The sequence below is a fragment of the Megalops cyprinoides genome, chromosome 15 (assembly GCF_013368585.1).
Source record: "Megalops cyprinoides isolate fMegCyp1 chromosome 15, fMegCyp1.pri, whole genome shotgun sequence".
NCBI lineage: Eukaryota > Metazoa > Chordata > Actinopteri > Elopiformes > Megalopidae > Megalops > Megalops cyprinoides.
In genome coordinates this window covers 21,363,874-21,383,292 of record NC_050597.1, presented here as the reverse complement: position 1 = coordinate 21,383,292, position 19,419 = coordinate 21,363,874, and the positions used below count along the sequence as shown (strand labels likewise).

Below are 19,419 nucleotides of genomic sequence, written 5' to 3'. Positions count from 1 at the left end.
AAAAATATAGTGAAATATAAAGGAGAGAGATAAAAGGAGGGAGATGTGCATTTGTATGCCCATGTGACAAAGGCTACAAGAATAATAAATCACCTGAGGTACAGAATTGTGATTAAAAACACAATTTTAGCTAGTGTCACATCAAGACAATCACTCCTGTGTATTGTATTAATCTTTTTAATTAATGTTGTGTTAATTATTGTTACTGTTAAAACAAAAGGGTTTGGCATATTGTCAGTGTGAATTTAGCACAATTTACATCTGACTTTCACAAAGAGCTTCACATTAAGTATTTTCCACAGAGGATCATAATTAAAAAAGACACATTTTAGCCAATATGGGAAAAAATTGTAAAAAGGACCCCCTTCTGATAAAGGTGACTCAGCTAAGCTCTACAAAAATAGTGGAAAATATATTTAATTAGAAGGACTGAGGTAAATTATCTAAAATTAGCAAGCAATTATTGTAGCACCTGGTTTGAAATCCTCTTGAAGGTACATGTTATTTTCTGATAATAAAGACATTTACTGGTAGGTGAGTCTATTTTTTCCCCTCTAACAGGTACAATGAACATTATCAACATTCATATGAATTGTCACGCATTCAGCTAATTAGTGGCAAGCGAACTGCCATCACCAGGTTATCCCAACATGCAGTTAATGCAATTTCCACTAATCATAGGCCTCCATTTAAGTGTATAAATGCAATGTGGAAATAATGGAGGCCCTGAACTTGTGGGATCCGATCCCGTGCGGCGTGAAGAAATTGGTATCATTTGTGAATCATTTTGACGCGTGCTCTGAACTGACATGGACTTAATTGCGTGTGTAATGCACTGGCCGCTATAATTAAGAAATCGATCGGGCCACTTCTCCAACCGTACCTCTGAAGATCAACTTTATTTTTCATCCTCATTTGATATGTGGCAGGGGCCTAGAAAGTTTGTACAACATAAAAAAAGACTGAGTCATCACAGGTGATCATCAACAGCCAAGCTCCTTATACAGAAAAAGGGACCTTTCTATACTGAATGTAAAGGACTGGCACTCTCCTGTTTTAAACACTAGACAAGAACACACCTGCATTCAGTCACCAAACTCTTAGTCAAGATAAATATGTCAAATTACAAAAACACATTCCACAGTCCGGGCTCTGTAGCAAATCAGAAGATGCAGGAAGATGTAATGAGCTGAAAAGTATTTGCAATTTTGGTGTCACAGTTGTTTTTTTTTTTCTTTTCTTTAGGCTTATATAACATTGCTGATAGGTCCTGAGCTTGGTAGAGCCTGGCAAACCACAGTTTAAAAAAAGCATTTGTGTTCTTGCATTTCCTTGAGTTTGGGCGCTCGTTCGAGGTGCACGCGCGCCCCGCCCGCCGTCTCACGCCGCCGCGCCGCGACCTGAAACGGATCATGTAATGGAATCCCAGAAGTGAACGCAAGAGGAGGGGGAAGAGAGAAAAGCGAGATAAATATGTGCCGGACTAAGCAGGAAAGGTCAGCGCCACAATACACGGGACGGATCAATTTGTTGTTAAATTACAATTTAGCCGAAAGCAAGAGTAATGAGCGTGAGAGCCGGAGCCATCGCTCAAGCGGCGCGATCTCCCCCTAATGCGGCGAGGGGTGGAGGAGCTCGCCCGGCTCCTTCATTATCCCCCCAAAATACGGTGAGTGCAGAGAGGAGAGAGAAGAGGCTAAGTGACAGGCTGCTGTGATGAAAATCGATAACGGCTGCAATGGCCAAGGCTGGTGTTGGATTTCCACTCTTCCCCCAGCTGAGTCTGCAGGCTTGGCTGTGTCTAAAGATTGAGGGAGTTATTCTCACGCTGCACCCACCCTGCGTCCATGTGAATTTAAACCCGGGCTCCGGCTGATACCATGCAATGAGTTGCTACCCAGTATGCTCTATTTTTGTCTTATTGTACAAACACACATCTTTCCTATCCTGCACTCTGCTGTTGCTGCTTTTGCTGCATAATATCTCTGCTACTGGTTCTGCTACAGTGGTGGATGTGATAGTCCACCAGCCTGGAAGTCTGGCTTAACATTATAGAAGGGAGTATGTATCTATGTTTTTTTCCCAAATGGGTTAAGAGCCTAACTGAGAGGTTAAGTGCATCTGCACCTTCCCACGAATGTGCCATCCATGACCTGAAACCCCTGTAACCCCTTCCACAGGACTGCTCCGACCCAAGTCAATAACTCTGCTTCCAACCTCTACGGGCCTTACTCACTCATTTCTTTACATTCTCACAGTATCATGCTACAGATCCCACAGTCATTGTTAATACGAGCACAGTGTCCAGTGCCCTAATCTGAACAGAGCCATATTATTCGTCAGTACACAACCAGCGTATGTGTGCATGTGTGTGAGTGTGTGCACGTGCTGTACGCGTGTGGCTGTGTGTGTAGGCGTGTGGGTGCGCTTGCGTGTAAACATGGTCCATGTGTATGAGTTTGTGGGTTTCGCATATGTCGTGCGCGACTTTGCATGAGTCTGCATGTGCGTGTGCAGCTACCCGCTACGGCCCCGGCAAACACGATTTCTCGTGCCTCCCTGGCTGTCGTATCCGTTTGCATGATGTGCGAACAATGAGCCCGCCCCACCCCACCCTTGGTCCTGAGAAGACGCGGCTTATCCATGAACCGCCAGACAAAGGGGATTGTGGGAGCAGATGTGCCGGAGCCCTCTCCATTCTTTTACATCTTGCGCTTGGACTGATCCGGGAGGATAATCGCAGAGTAGCTTATAGTTCTAATAACCTTAATCCCTGGATTGACAATATCTGGGATAGTATTACAGATGTGTAGTAAATCTTCTTTAGGCGTGCCGTATCTCTGATAAACATGAGGGATGCTGTGCACCAAGAGACCGGGGAGTTGTGGATTAGCACAAAAATGTCCTAAAATAAAATTATATAAATAAATAGTTCTTTAGTTATCTCCACACTTCTCAAAGACACAACGAGTTATAAATATCATTTGCCGCACTCACGAATAGATACCAATTGGGTTATCTTTTTTCCTGCTCCTCGCTATAATTCATATTCTTATTACCTAACTGTAATATGCAGAGAGGTTGATTTTTTGTGACAAAACAAGGACTACATTATTCAAAAAATAGATCAAATATCTCTCTGTGCCACACGCGCTGCGATGACTGCACAGCAACGCGGACGATAACGCTGCAGAAACTCAAAATCTGCAGGTCGACTATTCTGCCTTGCGTAACTTTCAGACGTCAGATAATAACCGCGACAGCTTTGATTCGCACACACTCTGTTTCTTTGCGACGTGCCATTCGCCCCACAGCAGCTCCCATGAAATGTTGTTTTTTAACTACAGCAGCTTCAACAAAAACGCTCTTATCTCGTCTGAAGGATCGCGCGCGCGCGGCTTCAGACCGACGGCTCCCCGCACTCCTGCGGGCTGATGCATCGCACTCCCTGAAACTACCTAGGAGACTAATGAGCGGAAAAAGACAAAAAAAAAAAGCCGCTGCCGTGTTCCAAACGTGTCTCACTTCGCGCTCCCCTGGTTTCTGATCTCGCGGGACACAGTGGAAGGGCATTCTGTGGGCTACAAGGAACGTCTAGCAGAAGGCACAACCTCAAGGCAACCTCAACACAAGGCAAACTAAGCATTACGTTACATTACTGGCATTTAGGAGATGCTCTTATCCAGAGCAACTTACACGGGTTACAGTTTTTACATGTTATCCATTTATGCAGCTGGATATTCACTGAGGCAATTTTGGGTGAAGTACCTTACCCAGGGGTACAACGGCAGTCCCCCAATGGGGAATCGAACCGGCAACCTTTCAATTACAAGTCCTGTGTCTTACCACTATGCTATACTGCCGCCCCGAGCGGCATTAGCACCCAGACTGTCATACAAAGTCATCACTGCGCAACTTAGCAGCTAGCTACTTCACTTCTAGCAAAATAGTCATACTTTCAGACACAGCTCAGCCTCTGATTACACTCGGCACTCAGTTTGCCTCAGCTGGAAGCTGATGGCACCGCAGCACCAGCGATAAGTGCAGGTCGTCAGTAACCTGGACGAGAGCGCCTGTCACTCCGACTGTGACAGCCATCTGAAGTGGCGCCGCAGTATCGGCGAGACGCAAAACGCCGGCAAATAGAGGCAGGAGATATGAGTGGCACCGAAAATGGATGCCGGAGTATTATTCATTCACAGCCACTTAGTTCCCCATCATTTCAGGCATCACACTCTTCCTGAAGCGCATTCGAAAGCTGCCCGTTGCACACAGCGCGAGTCCTGGGAAATGGCCAGGCCTAAACAAAGGGCTTCTTCTCGTCTGAGCACACAGCTGTTCGCTGAGCGCACTTCTGCCAACCAGCGCTGAGTGGGAGCGACCTCTTGGGATCCACATCCTCGTCCTTTGTCCGAGTGGGCCGTGGGGATGCGAAGGGGGGTTTTAACACAGAGCCAAGCCCACAGCTGTATTACAGCGCGTGCGAAAGGGCATGGGCAGTTTCTGAATCTGAGGACTGTGCAGCTGAGCACGGGAAAAGCGCAAGGCCGTGCAGGAATGGAAAAAAATACCACCACGTCATCAAGGCTTCGGAGACACAGAGCGTCACACTCGCTTCTCTTAACAGCCAAGTGCAGCTGTGTTTCAGCAAAACAGGAAGAAATCGTTGGAAGATAGTCGCTTTAACCTTTTGTCTCCGATACTCGCCCGTGGGGTCAGGGAGAGAGCAGTACTTTGGTAATCTGCCTCATTTGTGTGTGGCGTCAGGACTCCTCCAGACAAACCGACACTTTCCCTGGTCTGAAGAAGCACCATCTGCAGCAGGATTAGACCTACAGCTGCAGCTGTCAGATGTGCCTCTCAACGGTGCCCTTTCGTGGTTCACTGCGAACTAAGAGATGCAGGGCCGTGTTACTCTGTTTCCCCTTGCACGCATGACGTGTTTCTTATTCCAGCATAAATGGAAAAAATGGAGAATTTTTTTAATGACAGCTGAGGCTGTTTCGCTCTACGAGTGAATCACCATCCTACCTCCTCACCAATGCCAACTGCCGCTAGTGCTGTTTCTCCCATTGCTTGTACAGTAAACCACCCCTACAGCTTCCTCCACATCTGGACATTTGTCGTGTAGCGCTGTCCTCAGCATCAAACTAAAAATAGAACGGGGGCATTTTCAGCCCGAGGAAACAAACGCTGCTCCACCTTCCGGCTTGAGAGACTGGCATGGCAGCGGCCTGGTGACTTCAGAACTGCCCCGCGAGCGAATCAGAGCGATTTCTCTTGTCGTTGGGCTGTGAGGTCCTCACAGTGATCGACAGCAGCGCAAATGGCAAGGGGTCTTCTGAGTGGTGGCACAACCTTGAACTCACTCTCTGCTGACAGTGGGTGCTGAAACACCGAAAGCACGACTTTAACACACTTAAATCGATGCATGTGCATGTATGTATGTATGTATAAATATACATACATATGTAAACCCGATATGTTTAATTGTGATGATTTGATGATTTCTTATGTATGTCGCCCTATTTCTGCCCACGCTTTATCTAGCCGATGTATGTATTGGTAAATGATTTCATTTCAATTAGAGTGAGACGGAAAACCGCAGCATGCTTCCATGTGATTTGTAATGAAGGACTAAAGCCAGGAGTTTGACAGACACGGGCTGGTGCATTTAAATAATTGTCCCAGCCAAACAAAGGGATTTGCCAGGGGAGGGAAGAAACAAAATCCTGTAATCCCTTCATCTGATCAAAGTAATAGAAAAAGCTTTTAAATTATTTAATGGAAAAGTACAAATTCCCATTTTGGTGGGTATTTGTAAGTGTCTACATGGGTTATCATTTAAGGAATAGTCACAAACTCAGATACGTATGGGGCAACACTGAATTCAGTGTCAGTCAAATGACTGTACTAGCCTGCAATGTACTAAAGCAAAGTTGCCTTACATAATTGATGAGTTTTAAGATAGCATTCGATAATTGTAAATCTCAGGATCACACATCTCTTGGCACATAGAAAAAGAACAGAAAAAACGACACCATAGCACGGCTGAACTTGGATTTGATGCCTTGATGGCAGCATAATACATCACAATAGCTTCTGTGCAGCCAAGAATTATTTGGCAAACATGCTGTTACAACTTGTCTCCTTTCCCATCTGCCTTTCTGCCTGTCTGTCTGTCTGTCTGTCTGTCTGTCTCTCTCTCCCCTCCTATCGCATTGAAATAACACAGACATAAAAACAGAGGAGGAAAAACAGATATAATCCATGCACCAAATTCACTTAGCTTTAATTCACATTGTTACAAACCCCTATTTTAAGCCTAATATTTTTAAATGTTCCCTGCAGGTCTGCTTTGGTTCACCAGGGCACACAGAGTGGTGTTCTTTGTGAACAGCTCCAGGAGTATTATTTCAAAGGGCAGGCACACAGGCCAAGGGGAGGGGGGGTTAAAATCACTGGAAGGCAGAGATCTGAAGCAGGACGGCTGAATGTCAATCGCTCAGCAGAACAAACACAGCAACACTTCAACAGGATATGACAAGTACCAGCCGCCCCTCCCCTGTCAGGAAATTCTACTACCCTGCCATATTTTTTGATATCCAATAACAAATTCATTATCAAAATGTGCAACATTGCAGTAAGACTCACTGTAAAAATGACAAATTATCTCAACGGTGCTAATCCTTTTTGCCATATGGTGTGGCTTTATACTGTTGTTCCTATTGCAAATGGGAAGGGGAGGGGGGTCAAAATGAATTAAGTGGGGAAAAGCATGGTGGGAAAAAAGCACTAATCGAGTATATACCCATGCAGGGTAATACATCCAGAGCCAATGCTAACATGGTAGATGACATTGACATGGCATGAGCAGCTAATGTTTGGACAATACAATCACGTTAAGATTATCTGACCTGCCGTCGACGTGCGCATACACACTGACTCACAGTAATGCAACCATTATGTTAAGCATGTGCCCTTCTAAGAGCTAGCAGCACACCTGCAGAGAACAATGAACACGGAGTTTGAGATACGGCTTTTACTGCAACTGCAGAGGGAGAATGAAAGGAGGATTGTGTGTGTGTGTGTGTGTGTGTGTGTGTGTGTGTCACATCAAGCTAGATTTAGCCCACACTAACATTACAAACCCGACAGAGACGAAATGGCTAGCACACGTAACGTCCACTTCACACAGCACAGTTTGGGAAGCTGCGGTGTCGCTGTTCCAAAGGACTGCCGTGAACACTCCAGAATCAGGCCAGAAATGTGGGGCCGTGGAAGACATCTTTGATACTTTGTCAAATCTTCTGTCTCTAAAAGGCTATTATCCACAACTGGACACCTCATCTGACTACCATCCTCTGTTCAACAGCACTTGCATTCATGGGATCCATTGACATTGGATATGTGTGAATAAATTTATGCAAGGCTGCAAGAACTGAACACTCAAATGTCTTGGCCTAGGCCTACCCCAGCATTTTTCATCAATGGTTTAGAGAGTGCCAGAAACACAAGATCAGGAACAAGGTCAGGACTGGGTTCTGGGGGTAGTAGGGAGATGGTAAGGAAATCTTGGTAAGAAAATTTAATATAGTAAATGGTTCGGACTCTTATGGGCAGGGAAGAACTCAATACCTCACTGGGAAGGGCAGGCAGTGACTATGTTAAGCTGCTTGAAACCACCACATGAAGACGTTGTGATTTGCAGAGGAAATTGTCTTGTGAACCTGGGACTGCCATAAAAAAGGGTACAACCAAAGCTGTTGCACACGATTCTGGATCCAGAGGTGAGAGGGCACCAGAAGCAGTCTTATGTAAGACCCAAGGCTCTCATGAGGACCACATAGGGGGTCTGGTTAGAGGACAACAAAGCAGCACAACCTCTCACTTAATAAACTAAAAGCGAATGGATAAAAAACAATGAAGATGGCAAACCGCTAACTCCGCCAACATATTCCACTGGCACAGATGCATAATTATCATTGCATGTTGAACAATTGCCGATGGGCTCGAAATGACGTCTTTGGAAGATGAGTTTGAGGGAGGTGAGCCAACCACACAGCATCTGAAATGAGGTTACAACACAGGATGTGATGGATTTTATCCGCATGCATATGTGAGGCTCTGTGTGGTGAGGTGTCCTATTTTTCCACCAAACACCACGCATGTGTTCTAAAAATGGGCCCAGACACTTGGCTGGAAATGTGACTACACCTCCACCGCCTCCTCCTCCACCACCTCCTCCTGTCTCCCTCACTCTTTAGGCCTCCTGTTCAGAAGTGCATCTCTATAAGGCGGACAGAATTGGGTTACGCGCAGTTTAGAGCCACTCAGAGCTTCAAAGAAATCCCACAACGCCACTATAGAGGAGCAACTACTAACTGTGGGATATTAAGTTTTAATTATGGTGCTGTTATCCCAAAAGTGCCTTTATAGGAAATTTGAATAACGACACAACATAAAATGTTACGACAGACCAGTCTTCCTTATTGAAATGGGACTGTGGTAAGCGGTTTGTTCTTTTTCACACATTTTAGTTCATTTTGGTTTGTTTGTTGGTTGTTTGACTTTAGCTGGACAGCACTGCGAATGAGCAGTAAAGCTGAAGGGTACACACCCAAAGCTGGAATGATGCCAGATAAGTGGAGAACTCGAATTGAAAAGAAAAAAAAAGAAAAGTGCACCCTCACACCCTAAAGACACAGGGCAGTGGGGTGGAGATGTCGGTGAGATGTGTTTTGCTTCTGTTCATCAATGAAATGAAGAATATGGAACAGCAGAGCATGCACTGTTTTTCTTTAGTCTTTCAGTATTCAGAATGGAGGCATCAGAGTTTAAAAAAACAGGGAAGAATGGGGAGGTCTCACTGCATGGGAGAATTCAGGCATTAGCATTAAATGTATAAACGGGCACTGACTTTTACATGAAGCCCGTGCACAAAACAGACAGGCCCATTATGAATGTAGGCATGGGTCTCTGGGACCTGACTGCTTGATAAATGTAATCATAAAATGTCTTGTCCAAAAATAACTTCTGGGGGGGATGTTGTTTTTAATAATTTATACATTCAATATAAAACCCAGTTAGGTGTGCTGCTCCTCTGCAGCACTGTTGTCATGAAACCATGATAAGGTCACCTTTTGGTCCCTGATTAACTCATCTGTTCAGAAAGGGTAATGAGAAGATCTCAGTGCCATGCCATCCCGCTTTCGCACCCCCACGGCTCTCCCGCTTTGAGGAGTGACAGCGCCCAACGTAAACACAATCACCAACGTGCCGTTCCAGCTGTGGGCAGCTGCTTATTTAACAGCACATCCTATTTGACTCAGTCGAACTGGGTCAGCTGTGAGTTCTACGCTGTCACTGAGACAGTAGTGCATGTTTAAAAAAAAAGAATTAAATACTTCCGATACCGTTCACGTTCCCCACAGGTCCCTGGCGCTGATATTTTTGGCTACTGTTTCTTCCCAGAAGTGGAAGATGATGTGTTTGATCCTGAGCTGGATCGTAACAAAGATTTTGGAATATGATGCTGTTTCATCACTGCTTGGCAGTAGGAGTTACTGAGAGGTATTTGGGTTATGGCGCAGTGGTGCATTTGCGTAACGTATAAGGGGTCACGCTTCTCCTGAATGCTGACTCATGTGAAGAAATTGTGAATGACTGCCACACCTATGAGGCATACATCTTACATATTCCGAAAAAGCTCACACGTGCAACCGAATCAGGTTATCGACTTCATATTGTGCTATCAGTTCTCAGGAGGTGAGCCTGGGGACTCAGCATTTTTTGTGAGTGGAAGCATGACTCACCTAATGAGGATATAGCATTCAAATCCTGTGCAGCCCCTTCTTTTAATGCACTTCCTGCAATGCCTGGCTACCGGAAAGCTAACAGTTAATCCTGAGGGATCTCAGGAATCGACATCACAACACTGCAGGTTCAAATGTGTTCCCTTTCCCTCGCCATTTTTCTTTTGGCTTGTTTTTCTACATCTACATGTATTCACGTCTTTGATCTATTTAACTGTCAATGTATCAAAGGTTCTGCCTTTCAGATACTGCTAAAACCCCTTATGGGAACTGGGGAGAATCCTTCGCTATAGAACTTCCAAGATGATTCCCCATTTGGGTTTTATCCCCGTTGACTCTATAATCTCATGGAATTTTCCACTTTCTCCACTCTCTCTGAAGTCAGTTGCTCGTTCATTTCAGAAAGTGTGGAGTATAAACACCCCAAATGAGATACGTGCAAGACATGTTCCGAAAATCGAACACAGGCACAGTTAACTAATGTGGCATGAAATGAATGGCTCTTTACCGAATGAAAACAATAAACTTGGGAACTGTTGGCATTTCATCCACTGCACTTCATCAGAAATAAAAACTACAGAACAAAAAAATCTACATCTGACAAACGCCTTTCCAATTGGATGATTACATAGATAACGGAAAAAGAGAAAAAAGGGCAAACTAATTAAACTTTCATCTTCAAAGACTGAATCATCTACAAGGAGGGGGGAAAAAACTTGCATTAACATCCAAACAAGATTTCTCACTTTGAAATTGAATAAGAGATGAATTATTGATCCTTCGGCATTACAGAATTCCCAGAATCCGATGCATTTAAGGTGCTGTGGTGGAGGGGAATGCACATGCCAATGACCTCCCCCCACCCTCCCTTCACAAGGTCTCCAGAAGTACGGACAGTGTTTGATATCACAGACCAACCTGAGCTATACGCAACTGCTTACACACACAGTCCCATCAACCAGCCACAATCACAAACTAATTAACTACCTATTGCACTGGATGTTTCACCCACTCCTGCTTACTTTAGCACTGCAAGTTCAGCTGTGATGTAACTCCATTACACCACAGGGAATACACTTACCCTGACATCTCACTACATGATGCAAACCAATCCCACACTGACAATACCTCAGAAATTCACTGAAATCTGAACAGTCACACAGTAGCCTATACAGCAGGCATATAGTAGCACAGACACTAATGTCTAATGTTCCTACCAATTCATTCTCATTTTCAAGAATTAAGCTTATGCTATGTTCATGTAATCCTCCCTCTAAGTCACTACAATTTACTTATTTGATTATATGATTTTTTAAAAGTCTGACAGCCCAGACCACCGTTGTCAGAAATCAAAGTTTTAAAGTAGATCTATCACTGTCACAAAAGGATGAGGCAGCTTTGTCTGTCAAAAATTTTTTAAAAGAGACCTCTGCAAGCAAGTAACACCTAAAACAGCTCCTAAATTCTTGATTCTAAATTCTATGTACGGCATCATCGGTCAGTGGAAGCCTCCAAACCGGACATATTGCGCCAAGGTTAATTTATTAATTTTGTTTCCTCTTGGCTTTGTGAGGAGTAAGAGGGTGTTAAATTAGTGGAAAATTTCAAAAGGTCAACCAATGGAGAGAAAACTTCATAGGTCAAACAAATCCCTCTGGACTTGTGCACAGCGAGCAGTAGACACCTTAGAGAACGTGGAACACCTGTATGTGCTGCTAATGAGGCCTTGCAGGAGCTAAGAGTCGTAATTAACCTTACAAACAACAATGACGACATATCTTTTTCAGAAAATATTAGCATAAACGAGCTTTGTTGTTGTTGGCTATATTTGCACTCTGTCTTCGGTCGCGGTGAATTATTTCATAAACGGTTATGTTACTGTAAAATATTGTTCTGGGTAATGTATGCGGAAACATGCATTGTGAATTGATTCCCTTTAAAGCTCCCAGCAATCTAAAGAGGGGTCTCTCTGGCCAATAATGACGTATAATATACATTTTAAAAATAAGATAATAAATAAACACACAGAAGATGAATCCATATAGCTATCTTACCTTCACTGCAGTCTTTTCCCTGGTACCCAGTCTGTGAGCAGTCGCACGTCGGCTCGTCGTTGATAACGCTGCAGACTCCTCCATTTAAACACATATTGTCTGTACCACAAAGATCATTTTTGACTCCTTCGCTGTCGACAAGCACGGGCTCCGAGTTGTTCACTTTCAAGTCCGTTATCCATCCGGTAAACGGTACCTGGTCCTTTACGGCTGCCGATGTAAGCCTTAACGCGACCGACCGCAGTTCCGGTGGTATCCCCCCTAAAAATAAATGACTGAAGACAGTCATGTCCCGTCTTTTGGACTTCACCTCCACCCACTTTATCTCTTTGTCCACGATTAACGTGGTGTTTTTGAAGTTCCTCCGTATTGTCACCGCGTGCCAGTGGCTGTCGTTGACGGCCGTGTCCGACAGCACGGTGGCCGGCTCGGCGCAGAAGATTGAGAACCGGAGGCTGAGTCTGCCGTTGTGGATCAGCAGCTCGAGGAAGTCGCAGAAGCCCTCGTCGTCGAAGTATACTAGGAGTCCGTGAGAGCTCTTCGTTTTCATGTTGAAGCTCATTTCGCTCTCACAACACGCATTCCACATTGGAAACCGGGCCCACTGCCCCTCCGCACCAGTGAATTCCAAACTGGCGCCAAGGTCCAACATACAGCATACGAGCAGGCCTACCCAGATTAAATGGGCGCCGTGCCTCATTGCAAGCACCATGTTGTAAAAACAGATGGATTTTTTTTTTTTTGAGTGGCCTTAGATTAAAAAAAAATATTATCGAGTAGGAAGACTCCTAGGCTAATTAGAGATATCACTGTATTCCCTGTAATAGACTGGCAGACTACGAAAAATGATTAATTTGAACTGACACATCGTAAACCTTCTGAATCAAAACTGTAGTTGTCATACCTGCAGTCTACTCGTCGGCTAGTCTCCGAGAGAAAAAAGCATCGCCGATCGAGACCATCTCCCGGCCGATGGCTGCAACACTTAGTCTCTAAGCCCACCAGAAATTGTTTTGAAACGAAATGGTTTTCTCTCTTCGATTGCTTCCTTCTTTCCGTTCCGCCTTTTATAATCCAGTTTTCTTACAAACAAATTATGTTGCTAAAGATATCCATGAGTTCCTTTTCTTCAGTGCCTTTTATTCTGGAACATTGTGAACTTCCCTTTCTGAACCAATTAAAGTGCAAACGCTGGAGCCGGTGATGGATAGCCAGTGCCTTTCATCAGATTCACGCTATCGTGCTGAAGCAGACGACAGGAGTCATTGCTTTCGGCTTCTCGCGCTGCCTCCTCCCCAGCGGTGCTGAAAAACACAAAACTGTCAAACAGCTCAGCAGCGATTGACAAGCGCAGCCCGACAGCCCCTCTGATTTTAAAGGCCGGCTTCTGATCTTAGCGCTTAGAACCGTTTCAACATAATGACCAGCAATCTTCGAAGAATTGAAAATAATGGTAGTTATTTCACCTGTGTTGAAATTATGTAAACTACGCGGTGTAATGCCACTCTGGTACATTTTCCTCAGTACGCCTCCAAACTAAGAGATAGATTATACATACACTTAGAAGAAAACGTGGGAACATGAATCCTCGCATCAGATTCATACATTATCTTTTTTAGTGTGTCTCATGTAACAAAGGTTTCAAGGTATCTTCTGCGCTCACTGATTCTCCATGCTCTGATGTGGGCCCACGTAGAATCCATGGACACTGATGCTGAGAAGGAAACTATAACGATCACGTTCCTTATCGTATCCCTTTAAGCAATCTGTCTTTTATTACAAAGCAGCAACATTGCAGCATAGTGGGTGAATGTTAATTTTCATATGTTCAGTAGAAAAAAATCGCAGAGGCATGTGCAGTACGTCCTTGTCCTGTGACGTTTACAGCTTGGTAGCTACATATAGCCTACATGCACATTTCCAAGCGCAGATGAATAGCATATTAAATCACGATGCCACAGCAAAGTGAAATCATTATTAAATAAACCCGAATCTGCCACCAATTGTCCTCGAGCACTCTCAATGTAATTTCAATAATTCCACTTGGGCATTAAATGACCGGGCAGACCAATGCATTCAGAAATATTCAGTAATTGATCAAACAGTGAATACGTTCATAATTGCAATTAATATTGTAAAGATCTCTAATCGATAAACGATCTAGCCGTTTAGTGTCCAAGGAACATGCATAGCCTATATGCGCCTTACTAGGTGATGATTCCTTCTTTTCTTTGTATTAAAAATTAGTTCCGAAAACAAACGGCAAGTTCCTTGCTGGACCGCTCTGTGCCACCCCTTGATTCCCCCCCACCGCCTGGGGACATGGAAACATTTTCTTCTCCAACCTCACGTCGGAGACTGCCACCACAGGTGACACAAGTTTGCAGCCCCACCGAGTGTCCCGCATCCAAACCCGCCAACTCGGTCCTCCGCACAACGACGGCTCATCACTTTAGTCCAACACCAAAATAGCCGCAGACCGTCATTCGTGCATTTGTCACTGTGTTCGGTCCCACATATAGGTGTGTAAATTCTTATGTGTACATACTGTTAGAGGCATTGGATGGTTGATAGAAACGTTTAAAGACAGATGTGAGATAGGTGCATAGATAGTTACCGTTAAGGTGAGACAGGAACACTCACGCATCAGTGTATTGAATTTGTTACAGTTAGAATGGCGATATGTGACAACATATCCGAGTGATAAAATAATATGATTATATAGGAATGTCATACGTCACGAGGAGACAAATCGAAAACACGGTGCTAGATGCATGTTTAAAACTGACATGTATATCTATTTTGGGGATATATGGTATCTGTATAACAGCATGTGGTTGAACCTCTGGGTGTGACTGTACTGTGAGGTGATACTGTATGTGTGTACGTGCGCATATTGTGTGTGCGCGCGTGTATGCGTGTGTGTGTAGTTATATCAAAACTCACGTACATGAGAAAGAAGCACACCTAATGAACGACCGATAGACAGAAAGAACGTAACACAATTGTTCTTTAGGCTCCGTTTTTTCTTCTTTAAACTAGCAATACATTTTCACCCGCTGAGGCGACAATTGGAATAACAATCCGCAAAGGAATTTAAATCTATCCGGACAGGAAAAGAAAAAGAAAGAGAGCTAACGGAAGGAGCCTGAAAGTCATATCAAGGCATTCACGACTTGCACGAAAATAGCTTAATCATATGGACTATGGAGGATTTAAATAAATAGAAATACTAAATGGTAATGCTAACAAACTGCGTGTGTCAACTGACTTAACATATTCTGCCCATTTGTAGCAGGTAACATTCTCTTATTAAAACATTATAGCACTGCGATATGCATATTATAAACATATATATATATATATATTTCCACCATATACATCCCGTATTGTTCCACAAACAAATGGAATATATGTTGTACCTTCTGAAAACAATAAAAGTAGACCAATAAGTGCCATTAGAACAAATATTCTTAAACAGTATTCAGCGGGAAGATTTCTAATTACGAAACTGTATATTTCACCAAAAACAAGGTCTGTTTTACCTGCTCTAGAGCACGGCTGCAACCCAGTCTTCACAACCCAAACCCTGCTAACATGCAACACCCGTTTATAGTTTTACCAAAATAACACAACATTTTGGAAGGCTGGATTACTAAAAGGTTTATAAATCACAGGTAAAACTTTTATTACCTCTAGAAAACCATCATTTCCCGACCTCAGTCCAATCTACCTCACCAAGGAAGCTCCGTTAAGCTCTCCTCATAGATTTTTGTACTAGAATCACTGCATCACTGACCGAAAAGGAAAAAGACAGATCTCCTGCTAGCCCAAACCCCCAAAACCTCAATAATCATTAAAAAACGAGGTTTAAGGTCCTTTACCTGAAACAGTCTCCCCTCGGTCTTCTGAAAAAGTAGATACATTGGGTAAGCGGGGAAGTGGGGGAAAATCCAGTATTATTCGAGGGAGAAAAAGGTGCAATCTGTTTCCCCGCTGAGCTCTACCAGCGACTGTCAGGAGCCAGAGACAGCGGGTCACGTGTCTCCCTGTGCTGTCTGTGGGAGAGGGGAGGTGCCGAATGCTGCAGCACCTTGGACAGGACCACTGCTAAATGCATATTCATACACAGTCACACACCATCTTCAATACCCTCAATTAATATCAGTAAAAAAGATCGTTTTAAAAATAATTAATGAGACAAAGGACAAAAAAAGAGAGAAGAAAAAGAGATAACACGGTTGTAGTCTGGATTTTAAACTGTAGCTAACGAGAGAGAGAGAGAGAGAGAGAGAGAGACGCGATAACAAGGCAGGAGCTTTTTAGCACAGCAAACGTGTAGCGGGCTACCGCTAGGTTGGCGTTGGTCGCGGCACGTAGAAGACATTTTTGCTGATGGAATTATGATTTCTTATGAAAAACGTATATTTTGCAAAGGAATTAGTGTTGTCGATGTTATTGACCGTCCTAAATAGAATTGACGTTGTGCGTTTAATATCCGCTATTGGAACACTCTAATAGTATGCTACAACCATGCTAACAGAAATGTCAAGTTACCGTCGTTAATGCTGACCGACTGCATCACTTATGATGTTTCTACATAATAGTTACCATAATACCAGGTTTTGATTGATGTTTCTTTTTTTCAACGTGGATATTTGGAAAGTATACCAAGCAATATTAGTCCATCCTCTTATGTATCTACTTATCAGACCCGAGGGCCCACTAACAACCCACAAGGAACGGTCATTGATAATTGGTAATCAAAATGCAATATGGAGAATCGTAGACATTAATGGTCATTTTAGTAAGGGGGGAGGGGGGGGGGGTGCCCGGGTGCCTCTGGCAGGTCTTAGGGGGAAGAACACTAATTGACTGTGACGTGATAAGATTACAGTCACATTAAAACTGTGCGATATGCATCCAAGATCAAATAAGAGAACTCGTGAGCAGCCGCTTTATCGTGGCTGTAGTTGTTACTTTAAAGTTAAAGGTCTGTCAGCAATCCCAGATTTGGACGAGGGCCGACTAAGTAAAAGTGAAACGGATCCGCTCGGTTTTGCTCGGTCGGTTGGTTGCGTGTTGGTCATTGACAGGTTCTCTGGGGACGCCACACTCTCACATGACTGAAAAATAATACAGAGCCACAGAATGGTTCGATGGCTGGCTTCATTTGTCAAAACATGTTTTTCTATCTGACCCCACCACACACCGACTTCCCACATACAGGTAGACATAAACGTTGTGTTATTCACATACATACTCTTCGTATTCATACAGTAGTCAAAATCCATTTTTCAACATATGCATTCCAGAGGTGATTGAAGACTGCAGTGATAAGAAAATCAACACCTGGAACACATTCGCAAGCTACGGTATAAAGATTTACAAGACACAGAACACCCAGAATATGGTTATTCCATCGTTAGTTCAAATCTGATGTAGTATATAGTGATACAGTGTGGTGTCACTATCTTTTCATCACTATTAGTCTATGAGTACGGTAATCCGATGACATTAATGTTGCTTTTACAGATCATTTTTTTTGGCTCCATATGAAAACAATGATTTATATGATGTTGATACATTGTTAGATGCAACTATATGCACACTTTGGTGGGATGTTAGCAGGCTGCTCTTAAGGATGATTGACAGACACTGCTTTGAATTTTTGTTTTGCAGCTTTATGCCTGTAATTCTTAGCATGCCTCATTGATGTTATGTCAAGAGACTTCTGTCTGGAAGGGGTCATGTTGTTGTGTTTGGTCTTCCACTTATTCTCTGCAGGAGGTGTCTGAATGGGTATGGTCCTATCAGTCAAACACTCCTCTGAGTGAGGGCAAAAAAGGCATAAACAGGAGTAAATGTGGCAACTGTGATTGGATTGTGGATCATAAGCAACATCCTATGGCTAAAACATTGTTATTTTGATGTACCTGTCCGCTAACAGGATTTGAACTGGAGACCTAGGGAATTCAAAAGCAGTGTGTCAAAAACTGTGTCACCAAGTAATGGATTACACTAATGTTACACATTCAGAACTAAGTAGAGCTGAGGAATTGATGTCCAAGCACTTACTGCAAATAAATTATATCTGAAAACCAAACACACCGATTAAAATGGGGGCAAAGTGTATAATTGTCTATTACTGCTTAGTCATACATAGGCTTCATTTAGTTCCAGGCTGCTCAACATTGGCCTTATTTGTAATTATACAGAAATGTGCAAAATCTGCAAATTCATTGGCTTATAACGACAATATTGTTTCATGCAGCAACTTTTCTTTTTGATCCTTAGAAAGAGGTCATAACACAGTATATAAATACAAAAGCCCTTTGTTAATCAGCTGTATGCATAATTAGGATTTGCAATTTGAGGGTTTCACTTAATATCCCAAATGGTAACAATATGATGTGACTTTGATGTAAAAAAAAAAAAAATAGAAGGAGGAATGTTTTTGGGAAATACCAGTTTGACATTATTGCTCTGAACAATATCTGAACTACAGTTATTTAAAAATAGAAAAATAAACCCAATATGGTGGCCATACGTTGTGACATATCAATGTCATCTCTATTATAAGTCTTTAAGTGTCTGAAAAGTTGCAAGAATTTTCAGTATGCATTCTGCAGCCATTGTAGGCGAAATGCTAAATTATGCTGAGAACATTTTGCGTTCTTTCCTTGACAAATCTTAAATGTCATGGCAGTATTAGTTGCCCAAAAGCTTTAAACCTCATTGTATAAAAAGGAATGGACAAACACATGAATGAATGGCACATGAATGAATGAATAAACAAAATCCATCATGATCATCAAAATTCACCATCATGCAATTTATCCCAGATAGCCCCCTGGAGAAACCCTCATCCCTGGATTTGATCAGCATTTCAAGAAGTGCAATGTAATGACTTGATGAATTTCTCAGCTTCAATCAGATCAGACTTTCATCAGGGTCCATGCTGAGATAAAATTAATACCAATGAGCTGCTATTAAAAGAAGTATCAGAGGGTCAATAAGGGACATTTTTCCCCTTCTTTCCAGAACCCCAATACTGTTGTGAAGAAAGGGGCAGGACACATTGTAGCTAAGTAACTCCCTGCCTATTACATCTTCCAGAATCCATGAAATAAAATGAGAAAAGTAGGCCATTGTTGAGAGAAGCATTGGTGTGCCAAAAGGGGGCAGTTTTCCCTTTTTATTGAGTAAACCCAGTGCACTGAGCAGGAGTGTAGGGTAATCATTAAGTCCACTGGCAGTCTTCCTAATTTTGAGGGCTGTGAACCCAGCACCCTGAAATTAAAATTGGTCTCTTTAAATGCATCCACCCAGTCATCCCCACCATTATATAATACATTGCTTGCGTCTCAGCTAGTGTGTACTGATCTGGTACAGATTCACAGTCATGCATTAACCAGGTGCATGTTGCACCATGATGTTGGATCAGGCAAGTTTCTGATTCTTTGTAAAAATGTTTGTGATCTGTGAGAAAAAAAAATCCAATGTACAAATGAATATACATTGCATTACACTAATTTCACCACCATCAG

General features: G+C 43.0%; 1 protein-coding gene across 21 annotated transcripts in view; it reads right to left on the bottom strand.

Moving 5' to 3' along the window:
* LOC118789872 (neurexin-1a) overlaps positions 1-15,936 on the bottom strand; it is a 307,259-nt gene extending 291,323 nt beyond the window's left edge. For 11 of the 21 annotated variants that reach the window (XM_036546567.1, XM_036546570.1, XM_036546584.1 and 8 more), the window contains exons 1-2: positions 15,754-15,936; positions 11,870-13,173 (exon numbers count right to left, since the gene is read on the bottom strand). In XM_036546567.1, coding sequence (XP_036402460.1) covers positions 11,870-12,581 — 712 coding nt within the window. In that variant the 5' untranslated portion in view covers positions 12,582-13,173; positions 15,754-15,936. Of the gene's footprint in view, positions 1-11,869; positions 13,189-15,753 lie in introns of all 21 variants that reach the window. The other 10 variants (XM_036546574.1, XM_036546579.1, XM_036546585.1 and 7 more) reach the window with 2 other exon arrangements.
* Between the last annotated feature and the right edge of the window lie 3,483 nt (positions 15,937-19,419).